This window comes from Chlorella variabilis, assembly GCF_000147415.1.
Source record: "Chlorella variabilis unplaced genomic scaffold CHLNCscaffold_8, whole genome shotgun sequence".
Classification (NCBI taxonomy): domain Eukaryota; kingdom Viridiplantae; phylum Chlorophyta; class Trebouxiophyceae; order Chlorellales; family Chlorellaceae; genus Chlorella; species Chlorella variabilis.
Window position 1 is genome coordinate 57,042 of NW_005435080.1, and position 15,082 is coordinate 72,123.

Genomic DNA, 15,082 nt, shown 5'->3' on the forward strand with positions numbered 1-15,082 from the left:
CCGGCGGGTCAGTGGGGCATGAGCACTCGCGGGGTGCCAAGGCGCTGCTAAATGGCTACTGCGTGGGCCGGCTGGAGGGGCACGAGGAGGAGCCGAGCGCCGGGGTGGCGGAGCTGGTGGACGAGCGGGCGCCGCTGCTGCCGCAGGTGCGGCACTCTGCGGCGCTCCCGCTGCCGGCATCGCGCGGATGTGGGCCGCTGCGGTGGCTGGTACGCCGCGCGCGCCGTGGTCGGGCGCCTGGCTGGCTGCTGGCCTTCCGCTGGTACGCCCCGCGCCCGGCTCGCGCGCGGGTCTGGCTGCTGCTGCTCCTCTGCCCGCCCGCGCCCCGCGGCAGGCCCACCTGTGTGTGCCGCCTGCCCCCTGCCTGCCTGCCCGGCCCTGCCTGCAGGTGGTCAAGCTGGCGCCTGAGGCATACCTGGAGTGGGTGGCGGCGCCCTCCACCGGCCACCCCGTCATGTTTGCAAACCCGGTGGTGGAGCGCCTGACGTGCACGCAGTGGTGCGCCCAGCTTTGCTGGCTCGGCTGCCTACCTGGGCTGCCTGCCTGGGCTCCTGTGTGCCCTGGGCGGCCGGCCCCGGCTGCTGGAGTTAGAGTGCATGGCTGGCTGCGGGTTGTTGGGGCTGGCCGTCTCTGGCGCCCCTGGATGCTGCTCTGCGTGGGTGTGCGGCCATGCCTGCTCTCCGCGCCGCCCCTCATCCCGCTCCCCTGCTCCCCCGCCGGATGCCCGCGCCGCAGGTACGTGGTGCCTCTGCTGTGGCTGCCCGTCGCGGCTGCCTTCATGTGGCGCGGCGTGGCCACGGGCGGCCTGTCGCTGGGCCTGCTGCCCGCGTCGTTTGTTGCCGGCGTGCTGATCTGGCAGCTGATGGAGTACTCCATCCACAGGTGGGCTGCTGCATGTCTGTGTCTGTGTATGGGTTCGTACCTGTGTGTGTCTGTGTGTGAGAGAGAGAGAGTTCAGTGTTGTGCGTGCGTGTGTTTGACTGTGTGTGTGTGTGTGTGCATTTTGTGTGTGCGTGTGTTTACCACATGTAGTGGCGGTTGTGTGCTGTGCATGCTGGGTGGGTCTCTGCAGCCGGAGCTGGGCTGCTTGGGTGTCGGGTAGCAAGCTGCTGGCTTGCCCCCGCCCGCAGGTTCCTCTTCCACTTCGACCCCAAGACCCCCAGGGGCATCGAGTGGCACTTCATGCTGCACGGGTGAGCGCCGGCAGGCATGGGCGGGGCAGGGGCGCAGGTTGTGGGGCCCGTGGCGCTCGTTGCGCTGCTGCGCGCCACCTCCTGCTCTGGCGGGGGCGCCTCGCGCTGAAGCGCTTGGCATGCCTCGTGCGCTGCCAGATGTACCGCTGGATTGTACATCATGTACTGCCTCCTTTCTCCCCACTGTACCGCAGCCACCACCACAAGTACCCCATGGACTTTGACCGCCTGGTCTTCCCGCCGGGGATTGCGGCGCTGGTCATCGCTGTATTCTACGTGCTGCTGCACCAGCTGCTGCCGGTGGTGAGTTGAGCAGGGCGGGCCCGCAGGCTGGCGGCGCGCCGGGTGTGGGCAGGCGTGCCAGAGGGGAGGGGTGGTGTGTGTGTGTCACGTGGGGGCCCGCGTGGGGTGTCCTGCCGCGTTGGGGCTTGGTGCCTGCCCAGCCGCCCTGCGGGCCCGCCTGCCTGCCCTGGTGGGGTCATTCCGGGTGAGGAGGGGCACCCACAATCGGCCTCCTGGCCTCTCCCTCCCCCGCCCCCCGCCCCCGACCCGCCTGGCACCGCAGAGCTGGGCCTGCTCGCTCCTGGGCGGCGGCGTGGCTGGCTACGTGCTCTACGACACCACGCACTGGGCCCTGCACAGCGGCAGGTGGGCCGGCAGCCGCGCACGTCACGGGATGGGCGGGCAGCCGGGGCGCGCCTGCGCCCCACACCCGCCTCTGCGCCTGCGACCCCCTCCCTGCCGCTCCACATGCGCCACTTCAGCTGCTCGCACCCTTTCAAACGCGCCTTCACCTGCCTCCACACCCCTTCATCTGCTCCCCACCTCACTTTGCTCCACCCGGGGCCGCCGCTGCAGGGCCGACTGGCTGGTGGGCCACGTGCTCAAGTCGAGCCACATGGACCACCACTATGTGTGAGTGCCCCGCTGCCGCCCCACACATGCCTGGTTGCACCCGCAGGGGACGGATGTGCGGCGTGCTCGGGTGCCTGCAGTTCAATCGCCAGCCCACTCCAGTGCAATGCCGCCCGCCGCCGCGCCGCTCCGCCTGTGTGCTGCAGCGACGAGACTGTGGGCTACGGCATCTCCTCCACCCTCTACGACCACGTGTTCAGCACCATGGGCAGGCACCTGCTGAAGAAGGCGGCGTGAGGAGGGGGTGGTGGTTCGAGGCCCGCGGGGCGCGGAATCGCAGGACGCGCCCGCCACCGCTGCCGCCGCCTCGTGCCCAGTGGCCGACCGGTGCGAGGCACACGCCTCTCTGAGGCAGTTTCTGGCGCAGACGTCGACCCCGCCGGTTGTCCCCGGCCGCTTGTGCTTGCGCCATTGGATCTCGCTTTCCGACATTGTACGCTGCCTTTCGATTCCGTGGGTGGTGGGCTCTGCGCCCGCACGCCCACCGACGGCAGGCTTCACATTTACCGAGCCTTGCATCCCCTTCATTTATTCGCTCCTAGCGCTGTCCCACAAGTAACCAAGACCGACTCCCCAGGCTGCTTCACGGCGGGGGGGGGGCGGAGTGGGCGGGAGCGGCGGCGGCGGCGGCAGCGCGGGTGCAGCCTCTCCCTCTGCCGCATGTTCATCGCCCTGGGGGCCCAGATCACACTCCGTGCATTACTTCTGCATGTTTGCAATCCCTGGTCGATTGGTTTTCCCTGGAGATTTGGCTGCGTGGCCTCGAGGCGGTACGGACCGAACACCCCAAAAAGGTGACCGTCCGGCAAAATGTCCATAGCTCCCCCCATTCATCACTAAACCACTTGGATCAATACTGTGGCTGCTGAGACCTGTTCTGCTGCTCCCCCCGAAACTTCCGGCCACCCGTGGACCCCCATACATCGATGAGAACTCCGTTCCTGCGCAGCTGGAGGCGCTCCAATTGCGGGGAGGCGGTCACAGCATCAGGATGCCTGCAGCGCGCTGGATGCAAGCCAGCCGCCACGCCGCCGGGAGTCCTCAACGCCGTGTTGAGGCCCAAGCCCGCCCCAAGCCCCAAGCCTGCCGTCGTCGGCCTTCCCCAGGTGCCTTGAAACACGAATTGGGGGTCAGGAGCCGCGCCGGCCGCCGGCGTCAACATATCCACGATTCATATCTGCTGCGGCCGCTGGACTGCGCCCCCTCGTCGCCGCTCCCGACGTGAACTCCGGAAATGACATCCCCCTGCCCTGCCATGTCATCCCTGTTTCAGGTGGCCTTCGATGAAGACTCCCTGGCTGACCAGCTGTGCGCCGAACTGCTCCAACAGCCAGCCGCCGCCTCCGAAGTGGTAGGCAGGGCCAGCGATGCCGCCGCCGCCGTCGCTGCCATGCTGTGCGGCTGCGGTAGCGCCGTCTCGGCGGCAGCGGCGCTGGAGGCCCTGTTCCCGCGGGCCTCTGGCATCACGCTGCGCTGCCCTGCGGCGGGATGCGGCGGCGAGCTGTCGCTGCAGCTCTCTGGACAGAGCTCCAGCCAGCCATGCAGTTGCTCTGTGCCTACGCTGGCAAGCCTCGCCTCTGGCGGCCGCTGCGAGTGCAAGCTGGCAGGAGTGCAGCAGCCCACCGCCACGGAGCAGCGCCAGCTGGCGGCCTTTGTGGCGGTGCTGGGGCGGCAGCTGTGCCAGCTGATCAAGGAGCAGCAAGAGGTGAGGAGCTGCTGGTCCTGGCGCTGCTGCTGCTGCTGCTGCAGCTCCCTATTAGCGTCATGCGGTGCAGCGGGGCAGGACACGCTGTTGTTGCTCCACCCCTGCTGAGGACAGATCGCCCTTCCTGCCCCCCCCCACCCCCGACCCCCCATCCCCGCCACTGCAGGCAATGCTGTCCTCACTGAGTGCCGACCTGAGGCTGCAGGCGGATGCCGCTGCCACGGCGGCAGCCTGCAGCCACGGGGCGACCAAGCTGGCGTCACCCTGCTCCCCCAGAAGCGTGCTGCCCGGCAGCACCATCCTTTCACATGCCTAGGCGGTCACGCCGACGCAGGCAGATACATGCAAAGCGGGCAGGCGGGCCGCCGTGCTAGGCCCTCCCGCTCGCGCAATGCACGCAGCACACCCATGTTACATACATAAACACGGCTGCCGCCTGGTATGGCGCGGAGCCGCTGCATTGGATCAGTGCCCCTGCCGCTCCTTCCCTGGTTCGTGGGAGAGAGCATTTTCTGCAGGGCACCTGCACTCGCACACACGTTTTTGCTCCTTGCCAGCATTGCTAGACAACATTTCCTTTGCTTGACTAATCCTGCCTCGCGCATCAACTCTCCTCTCCCACCAGCGTCCTCTCCCTGACTAGAATTGTCCCGAACTACCCCACCTGCCCAATGCATGAAAGTGGCTGGCCAGCAGTTGCTGGCTACGGCGCCCAGTGTCCCCACATACTCAACATACTAAGTATCAAGCATTTGCTCCCGTCCCGCAATGCCCGCTCCTTTCCACCTGATCCTCCTTCTGCGCCCCCTGTAGCGTGCTCCACATGAGCACTGTACTTGCCCCCTACCTGAACCACCTAACCCCGGACCCCCCATTTTGTTCCCCACACATCACACACAACTGAGATCAATCGCTGTAACACGGCATGAACATGCTAGCATGTTCATAGCGCTGAGCCCGGGAGCCCTCGAGCCTGGAGGCAGATTGCAAGCTAGGGTGCAGCTTACATGGGCAATCCAATGAGGTCTATTCAGTGCACATGCGCAATATTGGACTGACGAAACAGCTCAAAACGAAATGCATGCAGCGGCACAACCACGCATGCCTGCAGCCACTGAGCCCCCCCGGCCGGCAATGCAGGACAGGCAATCAGCAGGGGGAGCAGCAAGCGGGGAGGGTGGCGGCATGTGCCAGCCAGCCAGCCAGCCAGCCTCACTGGATCTCCAGGCGGGGGAAGCCCTGGTCGTCTGTCTTACTGCGCACCACCTGCGCTGTGCCCGCTGCGGCGCCGCCGCCGCCCTGCTGGCGCCCCCCGTCTTGTGCGGCCGCGCCCTCGCGCGCGCCGGCGTTAGCCTGAGCGCTGCCGGCGCCGCCTGCATCCTGGCTGCCGCCGCCGGCGCTGCCGTCCACGCCCCCAAACAGCGCACCGACGTTGTCGTCCACGTCAGCGCCCTGCATGCTGTCGCCGGCGCCGCCGGCACCACCACCCAGAGTGCCGCCCGCCGCATCGCTGCCATGGCGGCTGCCGTCCAGCTCGAACAAATGGTCCCCGCCGTCGCCAGCTCCGGCGCCGGCCAGCGCGTCTCCACCGCCGCCGTGGCCGCCTGTGGTGGTGGCGGTGTGGGCGCCTGCCCCGCCGCCGCCGTGCGCAAAGTGCTTGCCTTTGCCCAGGGCATGACCCCTCACCGCCTCCGTCACATCCTCCACCCCGCTGCCACCCAGGTCCGCACCGGAGCCGGCGCCGGCGCCTGCACCCGTGCTGCCGCCGCCGCCGCTGGCGCTGTTGTCGGAGCCGGCGTTGAGCCCAAAGATGGCCTGCTGGTTGGCCAGAGCGTCGGCCGCCTGCTGCTGCGCAGTCTGCTTGGCGTCGTGGTGCTGCTGCGCGGCATGCACCCCGGCCACCATGGCGTGCTGGCTGGAGCCGCCGCCACCACCGCCCATGCCGCGGCCTTCTGTGGCGGCAGCCACGGCGGCGCCCAGCGTGCCGTCCAGCCCGCCCGCTTCGCCGGCGCCCGCGCCAGCAGCCTGCGCCCCGCCGGCCTGGGCACCAGAGCCGAGCACGGTGCCCGCGCCGGCGCCGGCGCCCAGCGCCGCGCCCGCGCCCGCCCCCGTGGCCCGGGCTGCCTGCTGCGCGGCGGCGGCCATGTCGGCCTGGGCCTGCTGCTGCTGCTGCACCAGGCTGGCCGCCGCCTGTTTGTGGTCGGCAGCCTGCTGCTGCGCGGCGGCCACCTGCTGCTGGGAAGCTGCCCGGTCGGCCACCGCCTGGTCCTGGGCGTCCCTCAGCTTTTTCTGCAGCTCCCTCACCTGGCTCTGGGCCAGGTCCACCTGCGGAGCAGGCGGGCGAGGAGGGAGGGAGTCGGTGGCAGCATCCGCGGCACGAGCCAGAAGGTCCAGGCGCCGAGCCCAGCGTGCCCACGCCCCAGCTCGCCAGCCACGCGAGGCGTGCCAGCGGCAGGGGCCTGCAGGCGAGGCCGCAGGCAGCCAAGCAGGGGGGGCACGGCTGCGCGCATGGCTGCGGCCGCACACACCTGCGCCTGAGCCTCTGCCAGCTGGGCAGCATAGCGCCGGCTCTCGTCCGAACACTGCTTGCCCTGCTGCCTGGCCTGCTCCGCCTCGTGCTTGAGGCCCCGCTGCTCCTGCTGAAGCTGCACGCATGCGGCGGTGGCAGGTGGCGGCAGAGCCGGCGGCGGCGAGCCAGGCGGGCCAGAATCGAGGAGCGCTCGGGGCCGGATGGTGCGCCACCGGCAGGGCCGGCAGGCCGGCAGCAGCAGCCTGCGTGCGGCAGCACCGGGGCCAGCACCCCGGCAGATGCATGGGCAGCGTAGCATGATCAGCAGGACACAGGCGTGGGCGGCAGGCAGCCCTGGGCATGACGTGCATGAGCAGCGCACCGTGGCTATATCCTCATGTGCCTGCGTCAGCTCAGCCTCCACCTTTTCCTTGTCTGCCTTCAGGGCGTCCGCCTGCAGCCCACACAGCCCTCCACACAGCAGCCATCAGTCCGTGATCAGCCAGCAGCTGCGCGGCAAGGGGCGGGCGGCAGGGCGCGGCGAGCAGGCGGCCGTGCATGCGCCCAACCGGCACCCACCTTCGCAGTTGCCTCCTTGAGATGGCCAGACGCCACCTTGATGGCCGCAGCCAGGGTCTCCTTACCCTTCTCTGCAGGGAGGGGACAAGCGAGGAGGAGGTGCTCGCTTGCAAGGCACGACGGGTGCGGCGCGCAGTTGCCGCCGCCGTCAACCACGGATTTGATCGGCGGGCCCCCGGTACCCCCGCGCGGCTGTGCCCATCGGAGGCGCTTGCCTGTGCGGTGCAGGCGCGCTGCGAGGTCGGCATTCTCGGCCTGGGTGCCCCGCAGGATGATGAGGGCGACGAAGGCCAGCACGCCGGACGCCATCATCATGAAGACCAGCATCAGGATGCGGAAGTTTGGGGGCGGCCGCCCCCGCAGGGGTTTCACCTCTGAGGACATTGCTTGATCGGGGCGACCAGGACGGGGGCTGGCCTGCCCGTGGTCTACAAAGCGGGCAAGATCGGGAGGGGTGGTGATGGAGCGTTTCCGTGCTTTGGGGAGGCGCGGTGATGTGGCAGGGTTTTGTTTTTTGTTTCTCAGCCGCTCAGCCCTGCGGCGCTGCAATTCAACCTCATCTACCATCGTTCCGGGGGCCCTCGTGCTGCACCTGGGGCAGCGAGCGGAACAAGGTTGCCGAGTCCCACCCACTCCTCGATAGCTCCCGGGCAGCAGCAGCAGCCAGGGTGGAGGGCGGCTTCCTGCCCGAGCCAGCTCCCTCACGGCCGCCCGCCGCGAGCGGCAGCTGGCCCGCGGCGCCGCCGCAGCGGCCCGCGCCGCCGCCGCCGCCGCCTCGCCGCCCCGCCTCGGGCTGGGCCCCGCCTCTGGATCCCGACCGCCTCGACGAGCTCCCAGACGCGGCCGCCGATGCGCCGCAGACGGCCGGCTGCAGCCGCTGCACCAGCCTCAGCCTCAACGCGGAGTGGCACCGCGCGTTTGGCGTGGTGCTGTGCGGGCAGTGCAAGCGGCAAGAGGCGCTGATCAGCAAGGCGCGCCCGCCTGCCGACCTGGCTGCCTGGCTGCCTGCAGGCCTGCCGCCGTGCCTGCCCCGGCCCTGGTGTTGGTGCCCACACCGCCGCTTGCCGCCGCCGCCGCCGTGCCCCTCCCTGCCTCAGAGCACTGCCAAGCAGCGGTACAGCCTGAGCGACGGCGACCTGGCCAAGCTGGGCAGCCTGCGCAAGGCCAACCCGCACAAGAAGGACTGGCAGCCCATGCACCTGTACCTCGAGTCGCAGGTGGGTCTGCCTGTGGCTGTGTGTGGGGCTGTGCTGTGTGTGTTTGCAGTTTTGTGGGAATGCGTTTGTGTTTGGGGCTATCTGTGTGTGTGTGTGTGTGTGTGTATGTGTGTGTGCGTGCGTGTCCCTGGCCGGCTGCCTGCCTGGCTGGCTGGCTGCCTGACTGTTGGCTGGGCGGCCAAGGGCGCTTGGCGGGAGGGTAGCGCAGCAACGCGGCGGGGAGCTGCCAGTTGCCCAGGCTGGCGCTGCGCCTGAGCCGCAACTGCTGGCTTCAATGAGCAGGTGGCGGCGGCGGCGCACGCCAAACACGGCGGCGCCGAGGGCTTGCAGCAGTTCCAGCAGGGCCGGCTGGACGCACGCATGCAGTCCAAGCTCAAGGTGGGAACGGGCCTGCGAGCGGGCGCGGCGGTGTGCTCTGGCGGCAGGGGTGCATGCCATGCCCAGTGGGAAGAACGTGGTGGGCAGCCTGCACGTGCAATGCTCCTCCAGTCCGCCGCCATCCACTCCCGTGTGTGTTTGCTTCACCGGCCCTGCCTGCCGCCCGCTGCCTGCCCCGGTCTGCCGCCCGCAGCGGCGTCAGGAGGAGAAGCGGCGGGAGCAGCAGGAGGAGGCGCGGCTGAGGCGCATCCGGCAGCGCATTGACGGCCAGGGCAGGGGCCAGGATGCGGAGGCCGCGCTGAGCGACAACGAGGTGGAGGAGATCTGAGTGAGCGGCTGATCTCCGGGTGGTTTGGTGCAGCCTGCCGAGGCCGTCATGGTGAAAGCCGGAGGATGGCTACCCACCCAGAGTATCGGCCTGGAATGTTGCGCACCAGGGTGGCACATGGTGACAACAACGGCGCACTTGGCATTGTCTCTCCATCCCAGTAATGCACTGAGGACCTGATTGCTACAATAAACGGTTGGGTCAATGCAAATTTCTTTGGAGTGTTGTAAAGTTGCAGATGAATTGCATGCAGCGCATCAATGGCGCTTCAGACCAACAATCTGAACATGCGACGTCTGCTTCCCGGAAGCAATATGGAAAGCATGCTATGTAGTGTGCCAGAAGAGGTTGCGAGTATGGCTTGCACCCATACTTATGCTAAAATTACGTAATAGTAGGTCGGTGAGCGGGGCGAATGCCGCCCCAAGGTTGAAGGCTCCCATTAGAGAGTATCAATCAGGGCGGGACGATGTCAATGTCAGCGAAACTGCCAGCGCCAATGGGGCACTCCCAGTGCGTCAAAGGTGCCGGGCCTTGGATGGAATGGTGGCCGAAGTGCGGCAGTGCAGAGCCACGTAGGGGGTCTGCACACACCTTACGTGGCTCATGCTTACAATCCTCAAAACTGGCTCTTCAGAAAAGCCCAGAAGGGGTCCGAGCCAGTAAACTCATGGAAGTTCTTCAGCAAGTAAAGGCCTCTCTCAATCCAGAACTGCATGTAGGAGGGAGCTGGGGTTGCGCCTGGCATGAGTGGTATGCTAGGTTGGAGCGGACTAAATGCGGGCGGACTACAATACTTAGCTAAGTGTAGGCTCGCGTCAAACTGGTGCCCCCATGCAGCTGCAAGCAGCTCGTACAATGTGCTTGGCATGCCGGCTAGCGACATGCAGTACTGCCTGCCCGCTCACACACTAAACGCTCGGTGACCTGTCAGTTGGCCTGTCCTGCCTGTTGTTCTACTGCTTCATCCCTCCTTGCTCGAACAACAAAGTCTGTGCTGCAAGCTTGTTCTTGCTGAAACCAGACTGTAAGCCCACACAAGCAAGCAAGCAAGCTAGCTGCTTTGCTCTCCTTCCTCACCCTGAAGTGCGCCACGCTTTGCATGATGTTGGGCTTCAGCCGGTTGCACCGGCCGAGATTGTTGATTCCAACCTGTTGGGGGGGAAGGGAGGGACGTCATGCCTCACTGCACATAGGGTGTTTGTAGTGCAGAGGCAAAGGGGTGGCCGTGCATCGTGCTTGCTGCTGCGAACGTACACGCAAGCATGATGTACATCCATAAATGGCTGTCAGCATTTGCATCAGACGAGGCGCACCAGGGCGGCCCTTGCGCTCCAGGAACACGGGGCTGCCACCGTCACCAGGGAAGCCCTTGCTGTAGCAGGAGTTTTTGCCATGGCCATAGTAGCCTGAAGGCAGGTGGATGGCGTCCAGGTGAGCCAGAGAGGATGGGGGAAAGCAGAGCAGTGTGGTGGCGACAGGAGAGGGCTGGGCAGCCAGCACGCCTGCAACGACTGGTCCGCAAAAGGTGTGCACGTTGCGAGGCAAGGGTAGGGCGGCAGATGCTCTGCTCACGTGCACACATGGTCTGTCCCACCACCAGCGAGGGGAAGTTGGGCCACTCAGCTACGCACTGCTCCCGGGACGCCTTCAAGGTGTTGGTCTGCGGGAGGGGCACCGCCATAGGACAGGAGTGTGGGCCCAAGGGCGCCAGTGGAACTGCAATAGACGTCGGACCGGCCGTGGCCCTGATCTGCCAGGCTAAGGCAGCAGGGCAGTGCCGCCCCCTTGCACAAAGGGCGGCGGCAGTCCGGCCCAGGGAGGCTGCCGCTGCCTCGCGACGGCGGGGAGGTGCCTGAGGCGCCCCCTTGGGGCTGGGGAGGCAGTCCCAGCTCGCGGCATCTGGGGAAATGTGTCAATGTTGGGGAGGCGCGCGTGGTGATGGCGGGCTGTTCCCCCCCCCCCCCCCCCCCCGCTCACCCACATCAGGTTCTTGGCCATCCTGCCGTTCTTCCAGTCTCTGGCGGGGCCCTCGGTGGGACCCCAGCCCACCATGGACAGCATGGTGGCGTTGCGCCAGGAGATGCCGCCCTTGAGGGGGTCCAAGCGGGAGTCTGCATGGGAGCGGAATCGCAGGAGAGCTAGGTGGCTGCACTGAGCAATGTCACCGCGTAGCAGGGAGCCAGGCAGGATGCAAGCAGCTCATTTGGCAGGCGAGCGGGTAACCGTCGCGGCAGGCAGGCAGATACGGAAAGCAGGCAGATACGCAGGCAGATACGCAGATACGCATCCATTCATTCATTCAGCACACAGACCGGCCGCCTCTTGCTCGAGGGCGGCCCACTTTGGCCTGGGCAGCCCGGGCCGCCCTCCCCCCCGGGCGCATGTTCGGTGTTGGAGGGGTGTGCCCAGCGATAGGGGGCCCCTGAAGGCATGCGCCGAGGCCGGGAAGCGTGGTTCGGCGCTGCTGCACGCTTGGCGATTTGAACAGAACCACGTGCCGCCGAGCTGCGGCCGCAGTTTCCGGCCCACGGTCTACGGTCGCAGCCACGGGACTCGGCGGCACGGCGTTTGGGCCCAAGCTTGCTGCCGCCGCCGCCGTGCCCGGGGGGCAGCGCGGCGGCGGCGGGGGCACGCTGCGACGCCCCCGTGCTGCCGAGTTGCGGCCGTAGTTTCCTGCCAGAAGCCCACGGCCACAGCCACGGGACTCGGCGGCACGGCGTTTCGGTCCACGGCTTGCTGCCGCCGCCGTCGCAGGGGTGCTGCCTGCGGCGGCGGCGGCACGGCGTTTGGGTCCACGGCTTGCTGCCGCTGCCGCCGCCGCAGGGGTGCTGCCTGCGGCGGCGGCGGTAGCGCACGTGGCAACCCCCCGCGTTTCCTTGCCTCCCATCCACCGGACCCCGTCCTGCGCTTCACTTTGTTTAGGGAGGGGCTGCTCACTGCTCATTGCTCATTGCTCATCGCACACTGCTCAACGCTCATTGCCCTATATCCCACCCAGCCGCAGGACTCCACTGCCGCCCGCGCCCCGCCCCATCTGGCCGCTTGCGCGCCCCATCCCCCCTCGATGGGGCCCGCCCACACCGGGGCCTCCCCCCTCCCGCCCACTGCTTTCTCAACGGCCCCGAGCCGGGGCTGCCCTCATTGCATACATAGTGCGCCTTTCCCTGCTTTTCTAGTGACCTAGCGTTCCGCACTGCCGTTTGGCCAGCCCATGCTCCCGTACCGTTGCGTTTCTCCCCAATGCGCCATGCCACTTTGCCAGTCATACACACGTTTCGATGCGTGCCCTGTCAGCTGCTTGCGTTGCATGTCGCCTTGCTCCACCCCTGTTTTATTGCTTTCTCTGCTTTCGCCCGGTTCCCGTCCCGTTTCGGCGGGGAGTCTATGTTGCAAGCTAGTTCTTGCTTTACCAGACTTTAAGCCCACACAAGCATGCCGACCTGCCGACTCACCAGTCGATCGAAGATTGGAGGTCGGAGGCACAGGTGTGTGATGCGACTTCGCTGGGAGCTAAAACCCGCAAGCGCGTGCCGATATCGGCGATTTCTGTTGTCCCAGGACCTGGTGGCATGACCATTGCTGTATGACCAGTAGCTGGTTGGGTGGGTAGCTCATAACCACCCTTGGCAGCTATGCTGAAGCAATCATCTCACTGTTTTTCAAATAAACGCATGAAAACAAAGATATAAAATGGGCTGTGGATCGCAGTAAACCCACCTTCTGCTTGCGAGCGCTCCGAGTCGAGAGCTAGCTCTCGACTCGGAGCAAGCAGCTGCCCTGGAGCCAGCAGGTCTGGTGCATCTGAAGGGCAATTCAGCCCGTGGGAGTGGAGCAACGAAATGGGGTGCCATTCTGGGTCCTCAGAACCGCTCTGTGGAGCAATCGCAGCTGTCGACCTGCACGATGCCTGTCTGACTTCAGTCAGGACTGGCTTGCCGCATTGCAGGAGTCGCAGGGGTGCACACCCGCACAAGGGAAGGAGGTCTCGTCATTGTAGAAATGATTAACGAGGGGGCTCGACGCGCGGCGGCGTCAGCAGCAGCCCACGCCTGCATGATCAGACACCTTTGGTTGCTGCTTTTGCCCCAGCAGCATGCAAAGCAGGTCGGGTGACAGGCACTGGGTTGGCAGTCTGCGGTGTTACAGTCAAGCGGCTTGCCATTGGCTGCGGCAGGCGGCGGCAAAGGCGGCGACACGGGCAGGTGGTTGGAGAAGAAAGCGGTGGGGGGCAGGGGCTCAGTGAACAGTTCGGTATACTCAGTGAACAGTCTGGTATACTGCGTGATCATGGCATCCAAACGACAACACACCTCTGGTTTACTCACATGTTTCTTCTTTCTAGCTTGTGCCGAGTGGGCATGAAGCTCGACGAAGGGTGGTCTGAGGATACCCATCAATGCCGCGGGGAGGCCAGCCCCTAAGTGTCCCAGCTGCCGAGCCAGATGGCCCACTGGTCCCTGACGTAAATCCGGAAGGGATCTGCGTCCGTGAAGCTGTGCGTGGCCTTGAGGATTTCGACGCAATCGTGGATCCAGCTATGCACGCAGGCAAGGCCAGAGACACCCCCAAATTTGCATGCGGGTGGTTGCTCAGGGGGGCGGCGCACCCCAACCTTCCGCATGGAAGGCTTAGGTGCAACTGGGTCGGGGCTCATGCCGGGGACGTGGGTGCAGCTGCAGGTCACCGTTCACCCTGAAGTGCGAGGTGTTGCTGTGCAGCAGGAGGGGAGCCGAGCGGGCACCAGTGTTACAGTGTTACAGTCAACCAGCTATGATAGGCCGCGTGAGCAGACCTTGGGCAGGGGGCACACGTGATCAAGGGGCATCAAGGGGCACCCAGGCTGCACCCAGCTCCAGGTGGCCCCACTCACTCGGCTTCAGCTGGTCGCAGCCTCCGTGATTGATGATCCCAGCCTGCAGCGCAGGAGAGGTGGGCGGACTGCTGTGGGTGACTTGCTTGTGTGGGCTTACAGTCTGGTTTCAGCAAGAACAAGCTTGCAGCACAGACTTTGTTGTTCGAGCAAGGAGGGATAAAGGTAAAAGGTAAAGGTGGGGAAGAGCCTCCACAGGCTTAACTTCCCGGTTTTAACGTCTAGCTTTAGACCATTATTTGATCTGCCCGACGCGCCAAGTGCAGTACCCCCCACTAGTAGTGAATGGGTCCCGGGGAGGCCTGTGCCGAAGCCTTGGCGATTCTATTAGGCGTTCCCGAAGGAATTGGCTTGGATTGGCGCTGAGCCGGTCAGCTATGCCGCGATTGTCCTCACAAAGTTTCGACATGGGAGGAATCGAACCTGTGCCCTCTCGGAGGGTTTAGACACTAGCTCCTGGGATGAAGCAGTAGAACAACAGGCAAGACAGGCCAACTGACAGGTCACCGAGCGTTTAGTGTGTGAGCGGGCAGACAGTTGCTTGTGCTTGTGCGGGCTTAAAGTCTGGTAAAGCAAGAACTAGCTTGCAACATAGACTCCCCGCCGAAACGGGACGGGAACCGCAGTACTGCATGTCATGGAGCATTCATTCATTCATTCATTCATTCATTCATTCATTCATTCATTCATTCATTCATTCATTCATTCATTCATTCATTCATTCATTCATTCATTCATTCATTCATTCATTCAGCACACAGACCGGCCGCCTCTTGCTCGAAGGCGGCCCACTTTGGCCTGGGCAGCCCGGGCCGCCCTTCCCCCCGGGCGCATGTTCGGTGTTGGAGGGGTGTGCCCAGCGATAGGGGGGCCCTGAAGGCATGTGCCGAGGCCGGGAAGCGTGGTTCGGCGCTGCTGCACGCTTGGCGATTTGAACAGAACCACGTGCCGCCGAGCTGCGGCCGCAGTTTCCGGCCCACGGTCTACGGTCGCAGCCACGGGACTCGGCGGCACGGCGTTTGGGCCCAAGCTTGCTGCCGCCGCCGTGCCCGGGGGGGCAGCGCGGCGGCGGCACGCTTGCTTGTGTGGGCTTAAAGTCTGGTAAAGCAAGAACTAGCTTGCAACATAGACTCCCCGCCGAAACGGGACGGGAACCGGGCGAAAGCAGAGAAAGCAATAAAACAGGGGTGGAGCAAGGCGACATGCAACGCAAGCAGCTGACAGGGCACGCATCGAAACGTGTGTATGACTGGCAAAGTGGCATGGCGCATTGGGGAGAAACGCAACGGTACGGGAGCATGGGCTGGCCAAACGGCAGTGCGGAACGCTAGGTCACTAGAAAAGCAGGGAAAGGCGCACTATGTATGCAATGAGGGCAGCCCCGC

General features: G+C 65.6%; 3 protein-coding genes across 3 annotated transcripts in view; 2 read left to right on the forward strand and 1 right to left on the reverse strand.

The window, feature by feature from the left end:
* Nucleotides 1-2,345, forward strand: part of CHLNCDRAFT_144683 (hypothetical protein) — a gene marked incomplete at both ends in the record, with an annotated part of 2,831 nt that extends 486 nt beyond the window's left edge. Inside the window, 8 exons of the mRNA XM_005848140.1 lie at nt 42-146; nt 389-498; nt 736-882; nt 1,131-1,193; nt 1,388-1,496; nt 1,759-1,841; nt 2,052-2,108; nt 2,255-2,345. Of these exons, the coding sequence (XP_005848202.1) occupies nt 42-146; nt 389-498; nt 736-882; nt 1,131-1,193; nt 1,388-1,496; nt 1,759-1,841; nt 2,052-2,108; nt 2,255-2,345 (765 nt within the window). The remainder of the gene's footprint in view (nt 1-41; nt 147-388; nt 499-735; nt 883-1,130; nt 1,194-1,387; nt 1,497-1,758; nt 1,842-2,051; nt 2,109-2,254) is intronic.
* Nucleotides 2,346-5,025: 2,680 nt separating this feature from the next.
* Nucleotides 5,026-7,285, reverse strand: CHLNCDRAFT_57575 (hypothetical protein; the record flags this gene model as incomplete). Its single annotated transcript, XM_005848335.1, has 5 exons — nt 5,026-6,138; nt 6,342-6,458; nt 6,705-6,776; nt 6,902-6,972; nt 7,084-7,285. The coding sequence occupies 5 exons, from the start codon at nt 7,283-7,285 to the stop codon at nt 5,026-5,028; spliced, it is 1,575 nt and encodes a 524-aa protein (XP_005848397.1).
* Nucleotides 7,286-7,361: 76 nt separating this feature from the next.
* CHLNCDRAFT_144686 (hypothetical protein) lies at nt 7,362-8,824 on the forward strand (the record flags this gene model as incomplete). The annotated part of the gene is made up of 5 exons (XM_005848141.1): nt 7,362-7,368; nt 7,556-7,827; nt 7,999-8,118; nt 8,401-8,496; nt 8,690-8,824. The coding sequence occupies 5 exons, from the start codon at nt 7,362-7,364 to the stop codon at nt 8,822-8,824; spliced, it is 630 nt and encodes a 209-aa protein (XP_005848203.1).
* Between the last annotated feature and the right edge of the window lie 6,258 nt (nt 8,825-15,082).